The sequence below is a fragment of the Schistocerca americana genome, chromosome X, assembly GCF_021461395.2.
Source record: "Schistocerca americana isolate TAMUIC-IGC-003095 chromosome X, iqSchAmer2.1, whole genome shotgun sequence".
Taxonomy (NCBI): domain Eukaryota; kingdom Metazoa; phylum Arthropoda; class Insecta; order Orthoptera; family Acrididae; genus Schistocerca; species Schistocerca americana.
The window spans coordinates 431,264,290-431,290,521 of record NC_060130.1 but is presented as its reverse complement, the minus strand read 5'-3'; the positions used below and the strand labels follow the sequence as shown (position 1 = coordinate 431,290,521).

The window sequence follows — 26,232 nt, the reverse complement described above, 5'->3', positions numbered from 1 at the left end:
ACCAATTCCTTCACAAATCTTATGTAATGACCACCACGAAAAAGTGGACAAAAAAGCCTTGGAATTTGTGCCTTTCCATCTGTGAATGAAATAAGAAATGGGAGTGAGGTGCAGCCCACATGTGGTTAAGAAATTTTATGACTTATCACATTACACACCTATTGATTTTCTTTGGAACTATGCAAACACACCAAGAGTGTATGTTACTGCCACCTCTAATGGCAGCATCTTTGCTGTTGTGATTGGTCTTAGTCACGACACACACCCTGTTGCAACTGCAATGCAGATGATATGGAGAACTAAAACCATGTTGTAACATATTGACAAAGTCACTAAAAAGCAATAATGATTCATGTTGAACACAATGTCGACAACAAAGGCATTAGAGATGGAGACCAAACACTAATTGGGGAAGTAAACTGGCCAACTCAAAGGAATGATCCCAGCATTTGCCTTAAACAATTTAGGAAAAAATCACAGATAGCCAAAATGTGAATGGCCAGAATGGGATCTTAACTGCAGTCATTTCTCACAAGACTCCAGTGTCTTGCCACTGCATCACCTTCTTTAATAACAAGATCATTACAGAGAGTGCATAAGCTCTGACAGAACAAGGATGAGGCAGGAAACTGGTTGCTGTCTCTCAATGGGATTACCTGGCCATTCACCAAAGTTATTCAGAGTTACAACTGGAAACACAAATATGGATTCTTACAAAGAGGACTGAACCTTTGTCCTCCAAACTTGCTCAGTAATGAAACTGCAGTGTAAATTGCAAAAAGAAATTACTTTTTCAATGCAATTCACTGTACACTGACTGTTGTAAACCAATCCTGAATTTAGATTTTTGTCATACGTAACTAATTTTATTTTCTGTGTAGCAAGAGCACTGGCTTAAAATTCAGACAACTTAGTTACATTTGGAGAGGTGATCATTATGTAATAGTAAATTTAATTCACCCAAGTAAGAGAAATTACCGATTTTACTAACACTAGCCCCAGACAGTTTTGATCAACTACAAAATGTGTTGGAGAAGGAGGTCAGAATGTCCTGCAGAAATCTGTGATACATCAGCCACATTATTCTCAGAGAATGCTCGTCTGCACCGATTAGAAATAGAAAGGTTATTGTGATAATAATAAAATGCATAAGCATCCATGGTAAGGTCCCATTTGACTTCATAATGCAGAGATATTACAACAGGAAATTGGTTGAAACCAGAAGAGAAGAACAACAAAATCCTAAATTGTGACTGGAATATGTATCTTAAGGATAGGTTTATCACCAATGGTAGTGGCGTATTTATAGCAGCAAAGACTTTGATGCTATCAAACGTGGGTCAACAAAAACGGTAATTTGATGCTTTTACAGACAGCCTGGACCAGGAGCTGTAGCAGTAGACTGCTTCAGAAAGAACTTGCAGAATATTGTTGTTAATTTTTTCTGATTATGCTGTTTTAATGGGGGGAGGGGGTGACCTCAACATGCCAGGCATAGACAGGTAGTCATGCTATCAAAACTGGTGTCAAAGACAGGGATTCCTGTGACCTTATTTTCAATGTCCTGTCCAAAAATTACTTCAAGCACATGGACATATAATAACTCCTGAAGGTAACTCATAGAACACCTAACAGTAAACGTACCTGAAGTTCTCGAATTCGTTAATATGGAGGAGGCTATCAGTGATCATAAGACAGTGTAGCATTTATGACTACAGATACTACAAGTAATGTCAAGAAAATTAAGAAAATATACAAATTGCAGAGTACCCAAGTAGTCAGCATTAAATATTAAGTGAGGAGGATATGGAGCAGTATGTTCTAAGCAACATTTTGAAGGATGGGAGAGACCCATCCTGGTTTACCAGCTGTGTTAGAGAACTGCTACATAAACAAAGAGCTTAGTCATGGATTCACAGGAGGTCACATTCTGGCTTGACAAACCAAAGCTGAACAAAGTGAAAATTAACATAAGGAGATCAATAAGAGAAGCATTCAAGGACTTTGCAAGTAAAATTTTGTCAATCAATCTGACTAAAAACCCTATGACATATTTTATTTTCCCTCCGACACCAGGCAAGTGACTCAATTAAAATGCCTCCCCGTAAGGAAATGTACATAATGAATGTACGGGTGCAGGTTGTAGACACACGGTTGACGACATGAGGAAGTATGGGTTTGGCCAGGGGATGTGCTCAGATAGCCAAATGATAAGGTGGCCACTCACAATAAGTGGGAAATCTGAGATCAAGTCCTGGTCAAGAACAAATTTTCATTGTCATTCCATTATAAAACTGATGGTTGTCCATATTTCAATTGAGAGTGCATTTCATGTAAAAACCCCAAGAGGTTTTGGGCTTACGTAAAATCAATAAGCAGTTCGAAATCACCTATTCTGTGCCCATAATGGACAGAAAGACAATTCGGTCTTACAAAATTGTTTCACCACCAAAGATCTTAACATGGTTCTTCCTTTTGATCACTGGCAGATATTGGAAACTGATTGAACACTAAATAATAGCTAAAATTGCTTTGAAGTGGATAGTCATCAGGAAGATACCTGTAAGATTCTAACGAGATCATGCAAAAGAATCTATTTTCGAACTTTGGAGCATATTTCATGATCAAGAATTTGACATTTTTGAAGAATGAAAATCTCCTATATAAAAATCCACATGGATTCCACAGGCAGAGATCTTGTGAAACTAAGTTTGCTCTCTTCGTCCATGTGATCCATAATGCTGTAAGCATTAGTGCTTAGGTTGATGCCATGTTCCTCAAATTCAGACAGGTACTGGACACCATCCCGCACAACTGGTTACTTACAAAAAAGTATGGGCTAATTGACTATTAGACCAGTTTTATGACAGAATTAAAAGTTTCCTTCCAGACAGAACTTAAAACCTCATTCTTAATGGAACAAAAATGTAATTTCCAGACTATCCCAAAGAAGTATGATAGATAAATTACTGTTTACAATGAGAAGCAGCCAGCCGGTCTGTTAAGTCAGTGAGTGAGGTAGGTAGGTCGGTATGTAGGTTTAAAGGGGGGGGGGGGGCAAATTGCTAGGTCATTGGTCCCTTGTCCCGATTAAAAGAACTCCACAAGGGTGGGAGTAAAATAATTGAGACATACAAAACATAGCTGGAAAAAAGTAGAAAACCACAAGATTGACAGAAGGGCAACAAACACTAAAATGGACAAAATCGGACAAGAAAACCACAGAGATGCAAGAAACATGTAGAAGAGATCAAAACAAGAGAGCAGATCACCATGGCTGGCTGAACACAAGAATAAAAAGACAGCCACTCTCAAACACATTAAAACCTCCACCCTAAAAGTGCTAGGGTGGAGGGCACAGAGGGATAAAGGACATATGCTAAAACTTAGATCAAATGATAAAACACACCCTCACGAATAAAACGTGAAACTAAAGCCACTGTTGAGGCATTGTTTTCCCCCCAAAACCGAAGGTATGGGGGCTGGGAAAGTTAGAAGTCCACAGAAGAGCGGCTGAAAGTAGGCAGTCCAGCAAGAGGTGGACGACCGTCATTTGTGAGCCACAGCGACATCGAGGTGGATCCTCGCGACGAAGGAGGTAACCATGCATTAGCCACCTATGGCCAATGTGGAGCCGGCAGATGACAACAGATTGCCTGAGAGAGGCCTGCATGGAAGACTTCCACACATTCATAGTCTCCTTAATGACACGCAGTTTGTTGTGCGGGCTGTTAGGCCATTCCGTTTTCCAAAGCAGAAAAACCATGCGGCGTAAGACAGAACACAGGTCAGTTTTAGAAATGCCCATCTCCAGAAGCAGTTTCCCCGTAGCCTGTTTGGGCAGTCCATTGGCAAGTTCATTGCCTGGGATTATGACATGTCCTGGATGTCCTCACAAACACCACTGAATGACTGGACTGTTCCCAGGCATAAACAGACTCCTGAATGGATGCTACCAAAGGATGGCGAGGTTAATAGCTTGTAGCCTGCTCCAGGAGTCAGTACACAGGAGACTCGCCAGGGCATGAGCGGATGTGCTCAAGATCACGAGAGATGGCCACCAGCTCTGCAGTGAAAACTTTGCAGCCATCTGGCAAGGAGTGCTGTTCAATATGTCCTCCGTGGACATACCAAAGCCTACGCGACCATCAGCCATCAAGCTATCTGTGTAAACCACTTCAGAGCCCCGATACATGTCGAGAATCTAGAGGAAGTGGTAGAGAGCCACAGGGTTAACTGAGTCCTTAGGGCCATGCGAAAGGTCCAGAAGAATCTATGGCCTAGGTGTATACCATGGAGGTGTACGTGAATGGACTTCAAGGAGATGTGGTAACGGTAAGGACTCCAGTTCAGACAGAAGGGACAGGACGCCAACTGCAATCTTAAGCCCTGACCTGGGCCACCGATACAGGAGATGAACCGCCGTGGTTGGAAAAAGGAGACTAATTCGGATGTGCAAGAGAACTACAAACGTGTGCAACGTAACTGGCGAGCAGTTGTGCACACCTAACCTAACCTACAATGGAGGGACTCCGGCCTCCACCAGGACACTGGTCACCGGACTCTTTCTAAAAGCTCCCGTTGCTAGGCGAACACCGCAGTGGTGCACTGTGTCAAGTACACACAACGCTGAGGGTGCCGCTGAACTGTAAACTGGACTCCCATAGTCAAGGCAGGATTGAACAAGAGCCCCATAGATCAGCAGCAGCAGCAGCAGCATAGAGGAGCAGCAGCAGCATAGAGCGATCTGCACCCCAGTTGGTGTTTATGAGGGTGTGGATAGCATTGAGGTGCTGCCAGCACTTTTGTTTAAGCTGATGAAGGTGAGGTAGCCAAGCCAATCAGGCATCGAAAATCAGTCCTAAGAATAGATGTCTCCACTACAGTGAGTGGATCATCATTAAGTTAAAGTTCTGGTTCTGGATGAACAGTGCGATGCTGACGGAAATACATGGGACACGACTTCGCAACTGAAAACTGGAGACCATGGGCTAGAGTACATGACTGTGCCTTGTAAATGGCTACCTGTAGGTGCTGCTCTGCAACACCAGTACTAGAGCAGCAGTACAAAATGCAGAAGTTATCCACATAAAGAGAAGGTGAGACCGGCAGCCCTACAGCTGCTGCTAGACCATTAATAGCCACTAAAAATAGAAAGATACTCAATACGGAGCCCTGCGGAGTACGGGGGAACTATGGGAGGCACTAACTTGGACACGGAAAGTACGGAACAGGAAATTCTGAATACAAATCAGGAGTGGCCTCAGAGACCCGACTCATACTATGTGGCAAGGATATGATACCACCAGTTTGTCTCTTATGCTTTATGTAAATAAAAAAAGACGGCAACCAGATGCTGGCTCTGGAAAAGGCTGTTCAGATGGCAGACTCAAGGGAGACAAGATTATCAGTGGTAGAGCGACCCTGGCAGAAGCCGTCCTGACACTGAACAAGTTGTCCACGTGACTCCAGGACCCGACCCAACCCAACCCAACCGATAACACACCATACATTCCAGCAGCTTACAAAGAAAGTTGTTGAGGCTGATGGGCCGGTAGCTATCCACATCAAGTGGGTTTTGACTGGGTTTGAGCACCGGAATGATGGTGCTCTCCACCACTATGATGGAAAGACTCCATCGCACCAGGTCCACTTGAACATGGCGAGAAGATGTCGCTTGTCAGACAAGATATGTTTAATCATCTGACTGTGGATCCAATCTGGCCCAGGATTGGAGTCGGGGCAATGTGCAAAGGCGCTGAGGAGCTCCCACTCTGTAAATGGGGCATTATAGAGTTCACTGTGGCATGAAGTGAATGAGAGGACTTTCCTTTCCATCTGCTATTTGAGGGTGGGAAGGGGTGGAGGGTAGTTCTCCGATGCAGAGGCTCTAGCAGATTGCTCAGCAATTGCGTTTGTATCTTTAGACAACATGCCATTGATGTTAATGCCAGGGACACCTGTTGGGGTCCGGTACCCAAAGAGATCTGATCTTTGTCTAGACTTGGGAAAGTGACGTATGGCACCCAATAGTCGACACGTACCTCTCCCAACACTCCTGTTACCGTCGTTTTATAAGATGGCGAACGCTGGCACGGAGCCGCTTAAAGGCTATTACGTGCTCTAGAGAAGGGTGCCGCTTGTGTTGCTGTAAAACTTGCAGACGCTCTAATTGCCTCAGCGACTTCCGGCGACCACCAAGAGTGACTTTCGCCAGGGGCACCCTAAAGAACGAGCGATCACGTTTTCCGCTGCAGAAACTATCGTCGTAGTGACCTGCTAAACAACATCGATGGCACCATGTGGGGGAGGTTCAGCAGTGTCAGCAGAGGTGAAGGCTTAACCAGTCTGCCTTGTTTAAAGCCCATCTGGGTAGGCATCCATGGGTGAGACACGGGGGGAGTGCCAGGAAGATGGGGAAGTGGTCACTACCCCACAGGTCGTTCTGTGCTCTCCAGTGGACAGATGAGAGAAGGCCAGGAATGCAAACTGAGAGCTCAATGGCCGAATATGTGCCACGTGCCACACTGAAGTGTGGGGGCATCTATTTAAGAGGCAGAGGTCAAGTCATGAGAGTAAATTTTTGACCTCCCTACTTCAGCCAATAAGCAGGACGCCACCCGACAAGGCGTTGTGTGTGTTAAAATCTCACAAAAGTAGGAAAGGTTTAGGGAGAGTGCACCATCTGGAGGAAGATATACATTGCAGACAGTTACTTCCTGCATTGTCCTTATCCTGACAGCCACAGCTTCAAGAGGGGTTTGCAGGGGCACAGGTTCACTACAGACTGAGTTCAGGACAGATGCAAACTCCACCTGACACTATTAGTTGCTATGGTTCCTGTAATATTCCTTACAGCCATGGAGGGCAGGGGTCTGCATTGCCGGGAATCAGGTTTCCTGGAGAGCACGGCAGAAAGCAGGTGTGAAGCTTAACAGTTGCCATATTTCAGCCAGTTGGTGGAAATCACTGCCACAATTCCACTGGAGGATTATGTGATCGTGAGACTGGGAAGGCACGAAACACTCAATGAGGCGGTCTACGCCTCAGGGTCACCAGCTGCTACCAGATGAGTACCTGTGTGATAGACATCCATTGTGTCTGAGGGCCCAGCGAGATATAGGTCCTCAGCGGACACCAGAATCTCCACCTCATCCTCTGACACACAGCTTGTAGGTAGTGGTGGTGGTGGTGGTGGTGGTGGTGGTGGTGGTGTGGGTGCCACACAGTGCCTTGGTTCTTGGGGATCTTTCTTTTTAGGTTCATCTCGCTGCTCCATAGGTTTGTCCAGCTGGGAGGGCTTCACTTATTCAGTCTCAGGGACTTAAGAGGACCATGAAGCCCCACAACCAGCAACCTGTGGCTGCTTCAGCCACTGGCGGGTATCAGCTTTGCCACGGGTAGGAACCTGGGAAAGGAGTGGCCGAAGGGATCCCTTTCTGGTGAGAGGAGCCGAAGAATATTTATACTTCTCCAACTGAGAAGTGGGGACTGACATCCCCAATGGTTTTTGGGGTGGGGGTGCTGCTCCTGAAGTAGGTTGTGCAGGATCAACAGGGAGAGAAGCGCCCCTCCATCAAGGGGGCAGATGGAATCTGACAGCTCAGAGTCGACTGTATGCGGCAGAATGTAAGAGATAGAACCATTGTCACAGCAGCAGCGTAGGTTGACTTCATATGCACAGGATGTAGCCTCTCATTTTCTCATAGCCTCTGTGTAGGTCTGTCAGTCCAGGGTCTTTTATTCCCTTATTTTTCTTTCTTTCTGGAGAATCCTACAGTCTGGAAAGCAAGGTGAATGGTGCTCTCCGCAGCTGACACAGATGAGAGTGGGGGTACAGGACTATTGGGATGTGAAGGATATCCACAATCCTGACAGCTGACGCTGGAAATACAGCGGGAAGACATATGGCCGAACTTGCAGCACGTCAAGCACCACATCAGGGGAGGCTTCATGTCCCAGTGGTAGATCACCACCCTGACCACCTTGGGTAATGTATCACCCTCTAAGGCCAAGATGACACTAAATTGGCTTGCAGCTCATTGTCAGACTGCAAAAGAAGGTCCCTGTGAAATATGATACCCTGGACCATATTTAAGCTCTTATGGGACGCGATGGAAACACACACATCCCCAGCTTGTAACAGGCGAGTAGTGCCTGTGACTGGGCAGAGGATGCTGTTTTGATGAAGACTGATCCTGACCGCATTTTGGACAAGCCCTCCACCTCCCCAAACTTGTTCTCTAAATGCTCCACAAAAAACTGATGTTTCATCGACAAGAAAAATTCCCCATCAACTTTCATACATATGAGGTACCGGGGTGAATAAGCTTTGTTGCCATCCTTAGCCTGGCATTCCTCCCATGGTGTGCCCAGGGAGAGGGGGCAGGAGGGGGTGAATGATTTCGGTTGTATTTCTTAGCATTGAAATTAGACCCTGACCGCTTGGAGACTGCTGGTGTTTGACCACCAGCAAGAGATAACGTACTACACTTAATGGCGTGTCATCCACCCTGATGCCACCCACTCCAACCAGGAGTCTTCCCCACAGGCACCACCCAGCCGCAGCAAAGGCCACCTGGCAGGATGGCCATTGCCAGGAGTCCCGATGTCACAGGGTGACAGGCATCTACTCCTTGACATATGTGGGGAGTTAACGGCACAGGCATCAGTGGAGCCATACCTGTGTAGTCAGGGGGCTACAACCAACTGGGTACATGGTGGCCCCATCGCAATGGACTGGCTACCGTGCTGGATATCAGGTGCAAACGAGCTAAGAAATCTTCCATTATCGTTGACAGCACGGAAAGCAATACTGCACAGAGGATAGAGGAAAACGCACCCAGGAGATTGACCTCACTGAACAGCTGGATAATGAGCAGAAATGCAGATCCACATTGATGAAGGATGCGAGAGGTCTCAGCACATAATGGACACTATGCTTCATGTAAGGAGCCCTTCCCCAATTGGCTCGCTCTTCGGGAAAATTTTGAAAATGGAGATCAGAGCCTACAGGGGACCATCACAGAAAGGCCAAAATGTGAGACACTCCTTTTACTCACCTCTTACGACAGGCAGGAATCCCTTGGCCCTATTCTAGCCCCCGGACCTACAGGGGGCAAGGTAGGGAGGTAGTCAGCGAGGTAGGGAGAGATTCAATGAGAAGTGGTGTGTTTCATAACAAGATCGTTTAATAAGTGCGAGTGTGTTATGAAGATACTGAACACTAACTCCAGTGGCAGATGTTACAAGAGAAGCGCTGGTGCACCACAGAGAGGTTAGTATTTAATTTACGACAGTACATTTGGGGAAGAGTCTGACAAAACATCTCTTTATCCCTCCCACAGACATCTTGAAAAATGACCAAATGAGAAAATCTGAGAAGTTAAGGCTAATTCAGAGACTTACCGACAGTCAGTCTTCCCACATGCCATTCGTGAGTGGAATAGGGAAAGAGGTAACAGTCAGTGGTACCAGAAATACCCTCCAATATGCAGTCAGGTCGCACATTATAGAAGTAGAATGGAACTATAACACATCTAACATGGCAGCAATATGGTAACTAATCAGAAAAAAGACTTTCCTGTTTGAAAAATCTGATTAAATTACGCCCTTGCTTCCCTAGCTTATTTTATGAAACTTGAGCATAGTCTTCAGCAGTTAATTCTATGATGTTTTTCCTTTTTCTGTGTGGTGCTTCACTTCTACAAGCTTTTCTACTTATACTGTATTATGCAACTATTAACAAGACTAAACTAAGCACAATGTATTACCTCACTTTCACCTCATAGTCCCCACAGAAGTAACTGTGGCGGTAACTCCATTCTTCCAGCACATAATGTAATGCAGATTGTCCAGTTGGGCCAGGAACAGATGATAAAAAATTTAACACTGGTTCCAACTGATGATGGATGAGTTGTGCATATACCATAATAAGGCTCTGTAATGTAATTACCAAACATCAATGAGAGTGAGAGAGAGAGAGAGAGAGAGAGAGAGAGAGAGAGAGAGAGAGAGAGAGAGAGACTGACTTCCACTAAGGTACTTAAATTCATTTTATTAGTAGTTTCCTCATTACCTTTATTGCCAACTGAAATACGAGTTCTACACAATTTTGCTTGCCAAGATGCAAGATATTAAACAAATAAGATTTAAATCCTTTGTGAAAACTATGCAATCTGTCATACCAACCCAATTAAGTTTGTCTTGTTGAATTGACTGTAGCATAGCATGGGAACCAAGAACTTTCTGGCAGGGTTTCATTTGAGAAAGACCTTTGCAGTACAACTTTTCAAACAGAACATCAATAACTCCAAGTAATGACCAAACCTTAGGGGAACTTGTCCCCTGCTATTGAAGTAACCCTTCATGTTTGCCTTTTTTCATTGCTTCTGGGGAAAGGCACCAGGTTGGTCATAGCAAAATACAATTTATGCTTATTAAAATGCTAGAACATTCATTCTTACCTGTATAACTGTTATTGATTCTGCTCTCTGCATTTTACTTAGGACAGCCTTCAAAATCAAATCTAGGTTTTCACCCAGAATATTTCCTGCCTTTGATATTAGAGTCACAACAAACTTTCCAACAGATGTTGCTGTGAACTCTGTAGAAGCGGGATTCAACAAAACAGCTGCTGTCTGTAGAAGGTAACCCAATCCAGTTTGCCCATCTGCATCTTGGTAATTGAAGACTTGATCAGGAGAGACAGATACATATGCCCTCAAACATTCTCCTCCATTCTGGAACAAAAGAAGCCAAAGTTCTTTAGTCTCTATAGCTCAGAGCCATCAACAACAGACTTATTTCATCCTTTTAAAAGCTTTGTACATCTTATGAAGCACTTAAGGGAAGGTTTGCTAAAAATATGAGGTTAATTGACTGCCAATGGGGGGAAAAGGCACAAAATTAACAACAAAAACATGTACACTCATTTGCAAAACTGCTACTTTTCAGAGCCAGAGATTTCTTTGTAATATGAAAGTTATCTCAGAACATAACTAGGAATTATGAATTCATCTAGGACATAGATCACGGGCGATGCCACCGCAAGGCAAATGGGACTATGTAGTCAGGGCAACTACAACTCCAAAAAATGCATTATGGAAATTAGGAAACTGCTTCAGCTGTATGAAAATTCTTTTTATTGGATTCTCACCAAGTTTAGTAGCATTACAACCACATCTTCAGGTGAACATCTGGGTGTAAACACAATCATTATATTTACCCACCAACATAAGCATATAATGTTAAACAGTAACAAGAGAAGCTAATCACATATCTAAGGGTCATAAGATTGGCAACACTGGGGACATATGGAAGACCCAACATTCGTCATCCTCTCTTTCCTACTGGGAAGCCTTGGTGCTTTTTAACTGTTTCTATCGCACGCGGTTGCATGGATATTTAGAATAAAGACTCAGAATTGTGAACAGTTCTCCAGTGGTGAACATGTTAGTTCACCACTGGAGTTTGCAACAACTGATGAGAAAAAGTTGACGTGTGTAAGTTAAGGGAAAAATGAACTGAAAATTGAAGAATAGATGATACCAGTGATTAGCAACAAATGAAACTTGTATAAACTTTGCAATATGATCCAGATAACACCTCTGAGGCAGCTTTAATGAGCAGTAGAGATATGCATGTAGTTAATACCACCTCATCCAACCATTAATATTTAGTTGTTATTCACCTTCAGCAGAAACTATACACCCCATTCTAGTAACCCCAGTAATGAAATATACTTGAGCATTAGGTATCAAACACAGATTATGGGTGTAAGTGAGAAAACAGAAGCCAGTGGAAATAAGAAGACAATATAGAGATAAAACTAAAAAGCTGCCTGTGGAAAAACAAATGGCAAGTGAAAATAGAAAGGAAAGGGGATGAATTGAGGGATCGGCATAACAGTGGTCTAGCCCTCTCCAATACAGAAAATGAGATATTGGTGCCATCTGTTGTCTAGCGAGGTGAACTACCTTTCTATCATGTAGCATACACCAACATCACATCGTATATATTATTTAAAAGTCACTAATTTCTTCACTCGAACAAACTTTTGTTTCGTTTGAGTGCAACATTGGTCCAACCTCAAACAGCCAATGAGAGGTCAGTATCTGGATCACATGTAATAACATCAACTACAGCTGACATTAAGGGCGAGAGTCATTTCTCAAGTAACAAAAATAATGGAGAAACAGTGGAAAACTGTGGAAGGAAAAGGGCAGGGCATTTACATTCCTGGGACAGGAATGTAAAGACGAGGAAAAGAAATGCAGGAGAAGAATATGTACGGAGAACAGGCAAGAAAGTCCACCAACGTAAACAAGGCCCACCATGTGGTCGTCAACGCAAGTGTTATGCACGTTTCAATGATGAACAATGTGAAACAGTGTTCAAAAGGTTTTGGAATATGTGTGACTTTAGTTTACAAAATGCATATATTGGTGGATGTGTGAAAGTAAACCTAGCAAAGAGAAGATATGGTGCAAGTGGAAATGAGAGCAGGAGACCACACACCCGTGATTTTTATATTTCGTTAGAGGGTAGTGATAAAAGAGTTTGCAAACAGGCAGTCATATCTTTGATTGGAATCAGTAATAGTAGACTTTCGAGGGCAGTTTCACAAAAACAGACTGAGGGAACACCAAAACAAGATGGTCATGGAAGACATGGAAATAGACCCAAGAAAACTAGTGATCATCAGTCCAATTTAGTTGTAAATCATATTAATAGTTTTCCACTGTGTGAAAATCATTATTCGAGAGCTTCTGCTCCAAACAAAGTATTTGCCTGAAGGTCTTAATGCAGCTATGATGTATAAACTTTATGTTATTTGGATGAAACAGGAACATAAGCCTGATGATATTGTTAATGAGTATATTTACAGGGATATTTTAAATACAAAATTCAACTTCTCTTTTCCTCACCATCTACTGACACATGCAAGGTGAGCGATTCATTGCGCTTAAAACTTTCACATGCGCAGGAAGACGTTGAAAAAGATAGCGTCCAAGAAGAGATTTGTATCAATTAAAAGTGAAACAGGCATATAATAATCCAAAGACTGATACAGCTTATTCTAAAGACCACAGTTCTGTGACAGTGATAGCATTCGATTTACAACAAGCTCTTTCTACTCCCCATCTACACACTAGTGAATTTTTCAACAAGAGACAGTTGTGGACTTTAACTTTTGTGTGCATGATTGTACTTCAGATGATGTGCACATGTATGTATGGCAAGAACATATTGCAGGACGAGGTGCTGATGAAATAATATAATGTTTAATTTAAATATGCTTCTAACAATCTTCGAAATATTGATAAATTAATCGTGTATTCTAATAACTGTTTTGCTCAAAATAATAATATATCCTTAGTATGCTTTTGATTGCAACTTATTCACAGACAATATGTTAAGGAAATAGTTCAGTTCACAAGTATCTAGTATCAGGTCGTAGCTACCTACCCTGTGATAGGGACTTTGGGCTCGCAGAGAAGAGAGAGATTGAAAAGATGTGTGTATACACCTGCTTTGTGGGTAGATCTTATAAACAAATATACTAGGATAGGTAAAAGAAAATTTAATGTAAGTGAACTGCAACAGGTTGAATTCGTAAGTTCAAAGCCTTTAACTGATAAAATAACTAATCGTAAATTTACTGAGAATAAAGAACCTGTTGCTTTCAGTCTCATTTCAATGCTGAAAGTCTGTTGAGCAACCATGGAAATATTGTGTCAGGTATTGTTATTCAGATAGTATAGAGCAAGGTGCTTGTATGAATATAGTTAAAGGACAAAGGAGAAAGAGGGTTGGATTGTTTGGGGGAAGAGAGCAAACAGAGAGGTCATCGGTCTCATCAGATTAGGGAAGGATAAGGAAGGAAGTCGGCCGTGCCCTTTCAAAGGAACCATACCGGCATTTGCCTATAGCGATTTAGGGAAATCACAGAAAACCTGAATCAGGATGGCCGGACGCGGGATTGAACCGTTGTCCTCCCGAATGCGAGTCCAGTGTGCTAACCACTGCACCACCTTGCTCGGTGGAAAGGAGAAAGAATAAACACACCCTTTAACTACAACATGTTCAGCTAGTACCAAAATATTCCAACCCCAGGCCAATAAACCCAAAGAAACAAAGATATTAATGACCTTTTGAAATCTGTTCCATCCATTCACCATTCATTTTATAGTAGTCTGGTATCTCAAAATAGAACTGAGGAAGATGAAAGTATGCAACACATTGTGGAGAATGACAGTGAAGACATTTTTGATTATGTATAGTAGGCCTACTGTGCAAGCTTGCTAAACACATACTGAAAAAGAAAGCTCTTGCTTGTAATGATAAGTTTATACTCTTAATTATTTTATTGACATAACCACTTTGTGTAATGTATTGTTACTTTAAATTCATATTAAAACTTGTAAAACAACTATTAGGATGAACATATGATTAATTACATTACATTTATTCAAACAACATTTTCTCTTCTTTCTCACGTACACAAAAATGTCGGTGCAACAGTGGTCAAACCAAGAAAACTAGTTGCAGGTGCCTCATACAAACTGCACTATTTCTAAAACTAATTCACAAAAGAATTTATAACATTGTGGTTAAGTTAACCAATCATCATGGAATACACCACTACCAAAAAAATTGGGATTTTCAAATTCCAAGAAAAACCACAATCGTATAACTTTGACCGTCTGTTTATTTCTTGAAAAAGTGGCTTAGACCACTGTTGCGCTGACCCCTCAATTGCTAAAGTTAAGGTTAACACTCTCCCCATACACATCTTTGCTGCTGAAGACTCCCACAACTGGCAACTGCATAAAATTAAGCATATGGTAACTACTTCCACATAGTAATTTTATACTCTACAACTATTACTTGAAATGCACACCAAAATACATGGATATTTGCACTGGAAACAGGATTGTTAAGCCAATGTTGTCAGAAAAAGAGCATGGATGGGAAGGGGGATCTCAGGACAAAGTTCTTAGTGTAGTTCTGATGCACTGATATTTTCATCATCTGGACAACCAGAGGGGTTGAACGCTAAAATACAAAGGAATTCAAACAATAATCACAGACTGGATTCACCTGTGTGCCACCTTCCTTAAGCCTGTTTTACACTAGACATAAGACTCTCACAAGAAAGTAGTCCACTGCAGCACTCCATGCGATAGAACGTCCAACCACAAAAGTGTTTATACGGCAAGCGTGTCACGTCGTCTGCTTTACGTGTTTGCTGTGTTTGTTGACAACTTCCAGCACGTGAATCGACGGCTTCAGTTCACTTTCGAGACTTTCAGGTATTTTATGTCTTTCTAAGGAAACTACATTTATTTGTACTTTAGACAGTCACTATGATGCTGCATTTAATTGTTTTCATGCAGTTTGTATGGAACTATAAGTTTCTCACATTTGTAAATGGTCTCAAAGCTGTTTAAATACTTTCAGAAGACAAGGCTCAGAAAGGATTGAAGAAGATATCGCCTTGGCTTTTATTAGCATAGTTGTGGCTTTCACCATAAAGAAAAAATCTGAAGAAAAATGCGGCAAAAAATAGAAGCCGCTGGGACCAGGAAAAGGACTGCTATTCCTTATTGATGAAGGAGCTGAGGCTGGAGGATCCACTACTGTATAAAATTTTGTAAGAATGGATGCAGCTTTTTTTGACAAGCTGTCATTCTTCATTGAACCAAATATTCACCTGAGATACAGCATTAGGAGGGAAGCAATTTCGCCATGCAGATTGGCAAGACTAATTTTGTGTGTATATTTTTTCATACGATTGTTTGATCAGTTATATTAACTGAAAATTTTCATATTTTATTCCTTTCTTGGTAAACAGTTACACTGTTATTCCTGGAAACTGGCAAATCTTACAAGAGCTTTTAGTTTGAGCATTGTACGTCAGTTTCGAGTGTCTAACCCGATAAGACACAAGCTGTGAAATCCGTAACTCTTTGAGGGATAAATATTTGAAAGTACTTGTTTCCTGTAACTTTCACTTCTTTCTTGCAGACTCCAACAACTGAGGAGTTGCTTATAATAGCAGCAACTTTTTATAAATTGTTTAACTGAGATAAAGCTTCAAATAATACTTACTGAAAATTGCAGATATTTCACGCATTAATTTTTGTGAGATGAAGAACCTGCTGTACTACTTTTCACTGATCGGGAGCAAGATACACAATACACATAGAACATTGCCCCATTTGTCAACTGTGCTCCCCACTCTGTGTCTGCATATGGGCAAAGCACCTACATTTGCATGAGAATAGGATCCATCCTATTCCGCCTTCTAGCAATTGTACGCGTGAATGTTGTGCAAAGAGTATCATATACGTGGTAGGTGCCAGCAGAAATGGTGCATCACAGCTAATCTTGCAAGCTCACATGCCCTGTGTAGAATGGGCTTTAGTGTTACCAATCTTCCAGATGGTCAACTCTATACTACAGCCCATGTCGGACCAATCAACTAATAGCAGTACTAGCACATCAACTGCGTCTGTGCTTTCCTTGCTAAATTAAAACTCCCCCACATGGGGCACAGGCATCTCTTCAGGTGCATATTCATTGTGGAAATAAATTCCTCATACCACACAAAACTTATTTACTACTGGATGCTCCTGAAAATAAGTGTCACACAGCAGTTTCTTTCCATAGAATATGTGTAACTCCTACATCATGATTGATTTTCTGAAATCTGTATCCAGAACAGCAATTTTTTTTTTATTGTTCCCAACTGTATCCTGGTCAGAACCTGTACTGCTACACTATCCACTTTGGTGGTGTATGGTTAATTTCCTTAGGACTGCCCTTGTTGGACTATGATTCACTTACCATATCTACTGTGGCTCTGCACAAATAAGGTCTTTTTTAACAACTGGAGCCTAAAATGTTGCAACTGCTGTTGTATCCAGCCGATTTATATACTATCTGTGAATAAAATACTGTTAACACAAAATTCTTTATTGCACATTGTATTCTGAACATTCTCAACTGAAATGCCCACAAGAATTTAAAGAACTTTTTTGCAACTTGTATGTTGTTTCCAGTTTTCCTCCCCCGTTTTCAGCAGTTCTCACTTTGCACATGTTTTTCTCTTCTACTCATAGCAGTTTCATGCAACTGCTTTCCCTGCTACTGCTGCAATAGTTCAGCTCAGTTACACGAAACTTTCCTGTGAAGCACCTGACTTGGGCCTGGTTAATTTATATACTAAATATTTTGAAGAGTACATTTGACGCACAACTATTCTATGTTTACTTTTTCAGTAAGTGAGTAAGACTTTGCTGATTTGGCCTCACTGTCTTAGCACCTCAATTGCTTTGAGATTACATGGACAGCACTCAAATATTACATAACCACTGCAGAAATTGAGACTGAAAATGCCTTTTACACACGATAAATAAATAGTAGATCACCGAGTATACCATTTCATTTACAAGAAATGGTGCCCTGAATTTCAAAAAGATACACACTACTAGTACATCCCAAGGTTTCCTCGAATCATTCAAATACAGAGCTTTCAATACACACTAAAAGCCGAGATCATACACGATTATAAAGCTAATTTAAGCTACGATTTGGATTATATATTCTAAATACCTTATTATATGAGGTCACTGAAATTTGTTTTAATCATAACGTGTATTAGTTTATATTTAAGTTTGATGGGACTAATTTTCAAACACCACAGAGAACTGATTTAGGTAAGCTGGGTTGGTTTTCCACAGATCACTACAAATTTTTCTGTGGCAAGGTGGTCTGGAAGTTGAAGGTAAGGGTGAGGGTGAGGATCGCACTGAGCCTAATAATTCTAATTGAAAGGTTCACTGCACTGACATGCAAGCTGCTGCTGTAGCTCCACATCTACACACTTGAATGAAGCTGACAGCCACAATACATTTATTTATTATTTTCATACAATATATGATCAAGCTACCAAAACATCTATGAACAGTATCCAAATATCTGAAGACTGTAAATGAACTAATAAGATAATCTCCTAATGAAGGCACACAGTACATGACAAACTCAATTCACACTCTGCAGTAGTGCTGGTGCGATGCAACTGGAATCGTTATCACCTGGGTGGTGGTTGTTGGTTTTTCCTATTGTACCAAAAAGTCTTCTAATATAAGTAGTTGGATTCAGGAAGACAGTATGGTAAGGAACAAAGTCTGAGGGATAAGGTAGTTGAGTTTAATTTTTGACAAACAGTGTGCATTGTCGAAAGGCATACCATGATGCAGCAACTACTTTTATATGATGCTTGGCTTCACAAAGTGATCCTTTTTCGAAGATAAAAATGTCCTGGTAAAAATGTTGATTTACTGTCTGTCCTTAACACAGAAGTCTTACAGGAATCACATTTGTCTAATTTCTTTTTTAGGACCATAATGTGCATATGTTTTGCTGATTTTCACTTTTTTTCCTTTTGTTGGAGTTAGTGTGGCACTCCTCATCTTTGTGGATTTTCCCTCCAAATCACAATACAAAATCCTGTTTAATTACTATTAATGTGTTTTTCTTAGATGAGGAATACTTTAATCTGTGCAAGAAGATGGAGACATGTTACAAAAGGAAGTGTTCCATATCCTCAGTTGATTTACTGAAATATCAACAACAACGCTATAAGTAATTCACTTGTTCCCAAGCATTCTTATAGTTACACACAGCACACAAAATTTGATTCCTAACATTTGGATATGTCATTCTGGTGCTATGTGGTTTATCTGAAATTTATGCTCCTGATGCTGAAAATTCCTTAAAACATCAAAATACTTCAACCTTTGACAAAATGCCCACTACCAGTGCCTGCACCCTTTCGCAAAGGCCTCGGCAGCAAACACACACCTCACAGAACACAGAAATTGCTAGCAGAACAAACTACTATATAATGTGATCTAGATCATATTGTTACAATAGTAAGTTGAGACTAAACCACAGCCAATGATAAGGCCAGTATCCTCTGATAGAACACCAAGTTACCAATATCATTACTTTATTGTATTATCAAATTTGTAGATGATTTCAGAAAAAGCAATGAACCAGTTCTATTATTCTTTCATTTACAGCAATGTTTCCTTTGGAATTAAGTACAATAAAAGCCAGGAGTTTTCTGTTCTTAATTATTTTTAAATAATAATGTTTATGCAGAAGATGACTATCATTTTCTGCTAATTATGTACTATTTATTAATTAAAGAATATTTAACACAGTAGAAGTATAAACAAACTAATGCCTTTGTGGTGGTAGACTGGCTCAAGTTGCAGTTTTATCTACAAAAATTATAAAATTATAATTTGTACGAACTTAGAAAGCATTTATAAGTAATGATGAATAGTCCCTCCTCTTTGGATAAGTCTGTAACTTTTTTTCTGGCACTATTACTGACTGCCTGTCAGTTCAATGAAATCTAAACTAGTATTTCTGTTATGCCATTGTGTTCTTCTATTACCTGCTTTACTACCAAGCATTTGTCAACAAATGCTTTTTCTTAATCTCATTTCCTTCCCATATTCATCTGATGTAAAATTCCAGAAAACACTTTATGTACTGTATTCAGTAATGTGAATCACCTGTGAGCTCCATTTACAACAACTGGATTTCTTCAATAAAATATTTGCCATAACGTTAGAACACTTCTGCTTTTTTGGCACATTGTATAAACACAGACATCTCGTATGACAATTCACTTGCTTATGCAGTAACATGTATGGCTTTTCTATTTACAAAAGTCTTTAACAGCTACTACTAAACACCATGCGCACACACAAAATCCATCTCAGGTTCTACAAGAAGCCTTTCACTTCACAAACAGTAATTATCAATTTTTGTTGCCAAGCATTACCTTTATTCTGTATTGAATCTTGTTTTCTATAAATGTCATCATCTTTATGGCAATTTCACATGTTTCTTGGTGAACTGATTTCATTGATCACTTAGCAATCTCTTCTGTTGCCACAGATCCTATTCCAGCTATCTTATTTGGCTTTTCGAGTTACCCTAAATCGTTTAAGTCTGATATGAGGATGGTTCCTTTGCTATGGCCACAGCCAATTCCTTCCCCATTCTGCCATCAACACAAACTCATACTCATGAACTTAGATTTCAATTACTCTGATTTACTTCAATTCTTCAAGAATTGAAAACCCATGCTTAATGTCATTTCTATCTGTACCTAAGATCAAATTCTTAGTCCTGCTCTTCTTCGCACAACTAAATAGATACTTTTCTGATTAACTTTTTCTAAACTGACCCACAAATCTTCAACATTTTCAGCAGTTCTTATTTTATATAATATTTTGATGAAGTCTTTGACACTGTCAGTATTTGCAGGGCCAGTTTAAGGCCCAAGCGATAAGTTACCACTTGAGATGCCCACCAACCTGAAAGGGGTGCTGCAGTGCAAGGTGTGTGTACTGTGCATATCACAATTAGTAGTGAAAACTGTTCCAGGTGAAAGTGTAGGAGGAAGGTACTAAACAAGGTGCTTCAGTGGAATAATGTTCTTGAAGTGGTCCTGCCTGTTTTGCGACTAGCCTCGCAGAAGTTTAACATTTGCCCCTTCCCTGCCCTGCCCCAGTTGCTGTAATTTGGTTTTCTTTCACAATTTTGAATAGATACTCATTTCTAATATTACCAGGAAATGACAATTTCTATGACAATCATCATACCATTATTTCTTTTACACATTGTTCTTTTTTAAAATAGTTTTGACTATCAAACACATGTAATACCAATCAATTGTTTGTTCCACTTTTTCCAGGTAAAAAGTATGCCCACTGCCCTCGAACTGCTTTCCAGGTCATAATTTTATACGTATTTCTGTGATTATTAAAACAGAGATTCAATTACCTATGGCACTAATGTATTTCATTATGTTCCAATTTTTAGTCAGGCACTGGTTGTGATGTTGCAGATTTTCTTCCACCAGTTTTTGTCTCTGTAGTTTGAATAGAAGCACATACAAAATTGACACATCAAAATTGTACCTCGCTCAGTATAGTTACAAGAGATAAAGACTTTAGTATTACGTGATTGTCACACTCCATGCACAACCTTCAACATGTAAATGCTGATTGTCAGTCTGGCTGCATCACTACTGAGTTATATTTGTATGTTTAATTACAACTCAGCTAAAATCATGTGCAGTCGTTAAGTAAGTCAGTCTGCGAAAAACAAAGTTCTGCGATAGCAATATGTCCGACCATTTGTGTAAATTTCCAACTGAACAATTATTGAGTATGGACAATATATTATTATTGTCACTTGTTTTATTATGTTAGACTCAAAGTCTAGGAGACTTACAGAATGTTTGTTTTAACACCCCTATTTCAGCAGTGAAGAAGTACAGAGCAGAAAACTAGTTCAGTGGTTGTACAAAAAGTTATTTAAAAATACTCCAACCTCCCAGCAATCAACAACTGGGCACTGGAAGACTATTTATGAGGCTCTTGTTCAAACAGTAAACTTACATCCTAAGCTGTGGTTAAGTCATATCTCACTTGAGTGCTAGCCAAACTACGTATATAGGAAAGGCAAGCAGACATTCTGTGAAGATGTGTCACGGGTTATGTCTCGATAACTGAATCACAGATACTGCCCATGAAATCCAGTAAAACAATGATACTTTTCATAAACTATAATTAAAAAATCTAACAAAAACCAGCATTTAGTATCATTTGGAGGCACCACTGCTCAAATAAAATGTGATCTTTGCAAGTACGAGTAATATGTGAGATGATAAACAATGAAATATGTACATAAGCATTACATAATAACAGAAAACGCCATCACAATTTAAACAGATCCTGCACTGCCAGTGCAATATTTATGGCAATGACATTGTTTTAAACAATATTTTAAGTTGCAGTCAAACAACCTCTGACCATCACACTGACCTGCATTATTGAATGATCACTGGTTTTTAAGATGCACTGTGCAGCAGCAGGAAAAGCTGTGTTTATTAATGCATCGCTTAATGGTGGCTTTGAGTTCCTTACAATAGTCTGCAATGCATCCAAAGCATTTGCTGCAAGTCCTATAAAAGAATAGGCATTTCAAATGGTAAAAATGCAATGTCCTTATTCTATCACTCGTCCTCTACTTAAAATAAGGGAAAGACAACCACTCACCAATAACAGACCAATGCATGGAGCAGAGGCTTAACATGAACCAGCAGTCACACTAGCTTTCAAGCTCTTTCTCCTCTTCAAGTGAAAGTGCGCGCGCATGCACACACACACACACACGCACACACACGCGCGCGCATGCACGCACACACACACACACACACACACACACACACACACACACACACACACACACACACACACACACACACACGGAGACTGGTTATTAATACTCTATTATAAAGTATTTATTAAGAAATCCATCATAGTTGCAGTACACATTTGGCAACTAGTTTGGAACCAGATGGTTCACTCTCAAGCCTGGTCTACTGAGGCTGCACTGAAAAGTGTCTGATCATAATAAGTAACATCACTGGCAATACATGCTTTATAAAATATTCACAGATGACTGTCACAATCAACATGTGCATATATTAAAGTTATGAAATATTGTTAACTCCATAACAGAATTAAGTTGTCCATTTTCCGATGGACAAGCAGTTATCGGAAATTTATGAAAGGCATTGCAAATTAACAGGATGAGAGCTGTTCCTATAGAAGTTTTGTTTGTATAGTGAATTTATTAAAGAGAGGCAATCTGTCCCCTCTTTCAGTGATTAAGCACATTACTACAAAAATACCACAAAGCAAAACTGTCACTGATAGCTTTCATCTCACATACAATGAAACATTATAATCTGAACACAAAGTAACCATCAATGTGCATCACTATCCACTTCATTAAAATCAAATTTATTTCTTTGACAGAGTGAAGAATACATGCAGTACAGCATGTATTACTGACTTTATGGAAGACTGGACTATCAATATGTACTGAAATTGACAACTGTCAGAATGAGTTACCAAATTTGCATAAGAAACTATTGAAGGAAAAGCCATCTTTAAATCTATGCTTATTAGTAGTAACCATTAATTCATGAACAACCATCGAAGTTAGAAATTAATTTTCACATCTAGAATTATGTTCTCCTTGGCAGTGATAAAACAGAAGGGAATATCACGGACTTAACTCTGGAAATATTCAGCACAGGGCAAGGCAGGATGCTGCATAGCTGCAGCCCAGATGCAGGATACTTGCTGCAGGTGGACATATAAGGCAGTAATGGCATAGCACTCATTTAGGCATGGGCCAATCAAGTCTTCTAGCAACCACAGGGTTCATTTGTTTGTCAGGACAAGATTTTATAAGCAAAAGGTTGTGCAGAAAATAACCAAAACATTTTCTCACAATGGAAAAAAAGAAACCGTAACAGTATCTGAATATTCCGTTAGTGCTCAACAGAACTTAATACTGTATAGGAAACACTTTCCAGGTGATCTGAAAAAAATATTGTTTATGTATCATGCACATCAGGAAAGTGCTTCATATTTAATATTAAATTAAAAACTACATTTAAAGAAAATGATACCCAAGATTTTTTATGCACTCACCTGCAACTATCTTCTCCTGTGGTGCATTCAAAATGCTGACTAATGTAGGCACAAATCTTTGTTCCAATTTCACCAAGCTATCTGGACTCATTGAAAGTTCCCTGAATATATCTAAAGCCACATTAACTATTGAATGATCTGCAATTAGAAATGTAAATATAAACAACACATTTTAGTGGAAACAATGAGAATAAAGTTTGAACAGACTGATAGGGTGGCAATCTCTTAAATCAGACATGGGCCCCATAAAATGTAAGATTCCTGGCATATAATTTAACCCTTTGAGTACCTGTGGCTTCTGCCTGAAACCACCATTTTATTGCAAGACAGATGCATCTAGTGGTACACTAGAAGTACTACTTGTTTAAAGCAATAAAGTAATAGCACAGAGTCTCTGATACACAACTGTAGGATATTGTTAAGTGTTTTTATTTTTAGTGGCCATAATGAGGAGGCAATTAACAGTGAATGTAAGTCTATTTAAAGTTATTGTAATGCACAGCTGACTTAGTACTACTGCCGTTACAAGTTGTTTTGAAACTAAACCACTGGATTAGTATGTACTTTTGATAAAGTTATTAAATTTTACGCCCATTGTGGCTTGTTATTTAGGATTATAATTTGTTTTAGGCATTAAGAGTTATGGAATTTCCAAGATGTGGGATTGTGTTGGGGAGAAACACAAAACTGCTTTCAAATATAGCTCAGGAAATGAGAAGTGGCTGAAAACCATGTCCCAGTGGTTCCAAAATGAAACCACAACTTTGAAATGATTGTTTCCTTTTTGACAATTTCTTCTTTTGTTTATTGCTTACTATGATGATGAAGGCAAAATAAAAATTTATATTTAAAAAAAAAAAAACACAGAACATTCTTGTTACAAAATGTGCTGGATGGATGCAATAGTATTCTGTATCTGAATGTAGACCCCAGAAACCACTTTACAGCGTGTGATGGAGGATACTTCTGGAACTACTGGGAACAAAGTAACGGAAGCTGGGTTGAGATTTCATGTTGCCATGTGTTGTTTACCGTTTACACCATACGAAAGACAACAGAAATTTGCATTGTGGGGAGCCAGAGTTGGCTGAGATGTGGAGTGGCATTCTGTGGCACTCAGCAATGAGCCTCTATTCTCTTTGTGGTAGACAGATCAATGCCAACGTATCAGTAGAAAACCTAGTAAAATGTCACAGAAAGCAGTATCTCTCATTACCCATACCTACCCAACTGCTGGAATCATGATATTGGGAATTATTGGATAAGACAACAAGACTGATTTGGTTACTGTTGAAGGGAGGCTGAATGTTTGCAGGCATGTGGTAAGAATGATAAATCTTGTCATCATACCCTTCACAATTGGAACACCACATGCCATATTCTGTCATGGTAGTTCACACCACCAATGCCTAGAGGAATAAATGGCTCCTTGATTGGCCTGTCCAGTTGTGATCTGTCAGCTACAGAGCATGACTGGCACACAATGGAAATATATCTACTTTCATAGCAGCTTTCAACCAGAAATGTTTATGAACAGACACAGCAAGTGTTTCAGGCTTGATAACAAATTTCTTAAGATTTTATTCTGACTGTTAACTCATATGACAACAAATACAAGCATATTTTTGTGCCCATAGGGGTCACACCTCATATTTATGATTAAAATCATTTCTGAATGGAATGGGAGTGTAATCATTTGGTACCCGTTATGGTAGGCTGTTCAAATGCTGCTCCCATGGGGGCAAGAACACCCCTGCCAACCTCTCATTGCACTTGTGAATAGGCACATGTACTGCAGACTACCTGTCAGAGGGCTTGACTGCACATGCTTCAGCTGCTTGGCCGTCTCTCCCCATGTGCTCAGCCAAGGGAATATAATATACTACTCCATGGCCCAGCTGCAAGACTGACTGCATGTCAGCTGTTTGCTCACCTCTGTCAACCTGTGCCTGTGCCCATGCCCGTGCCCAGCTGCTCCTGGCTGCACATGTGAGCTGGAACGGTCTGCATTATGGGAAGAATCTGTATCAAGCTTGACAAATATCAGACTTTGCTTCATAGTGTAACACTTTCCACGTCCTTTAGTGTATTATGATTGGGGTGCAGTTATCACTTGCAATGTATAATGGTGAAGTATTATTATAAGATGGTAAAACATCTAATGACATGTGGAACACCATCTTCTCTGTGCTTCAGTAAGTTGGAAATTATTGTATGCTTTATGCCAACCTTTTTTTAGCTATGATCTTCAAATAAATAAGCTCTGTGTTTATTCACTGCTACACATACATTACCAAAGCAAAAAATGCTCCTTAAATGGATCACTGACCTCCATTTGAGACCGTATTGTGAATAATTTCAACTCTTACTCAAATACAGCTGTAGACATGTTTTCCTGTTACCACATTTTCATGTTGTGAAAATAATATTGTTAATATTTGTGATTTATGCTACTTTTGCATATAAATGATTTTAGTGTAATTTTTTAAATTCTGACCTTTAATTACAAGTGATCACTACATGATATCAAATTCTTGGATTTTTGTAAGCCAGCTTTGTAAATTCTTGGCAACAATGAAAATGTGACAAATACGAAAACTAATCGTGAAAATAGTATGACAGATTT

The 26,232-nt window shown here is 40.1% G+C and overlaps 1 protein-coding gene across 2 annotated transcripts in view; it reads right to left on the bottom strand.

The window, feature by feature from the left end:
- Nucleotides 1-26,232, bottom strand: part of LOC124554994 (importin-9) — a 169,903-nt gene that overhangs the window by 8,640 nt on the left and 135,031 nt on the right. For both annotated transcript variants that reach the window (XM_047128735.1, XM_047128734.1), the window contains exons 13-16: nt 23,607-23,744; nt 21,924-22,063; nt 10,467-10,742; nt 9,774-9,940 (exon numbers count right to left, since the gene is read on the bottom strand). In XM_047128735.1, the coding sequence (XP_046984691.1) occupies nt 9,774-9,940; nt 10,467-10,742; nt 21,924-22,063; nt 23,607-23,744 (721 nt within the window). The remainder of the gene's footprint in view (nt 1-9,773; nt 9,941-10,466; nt 10,743-21,923; nt 22,064-23,606; nt 23,745-26,232) is intronic.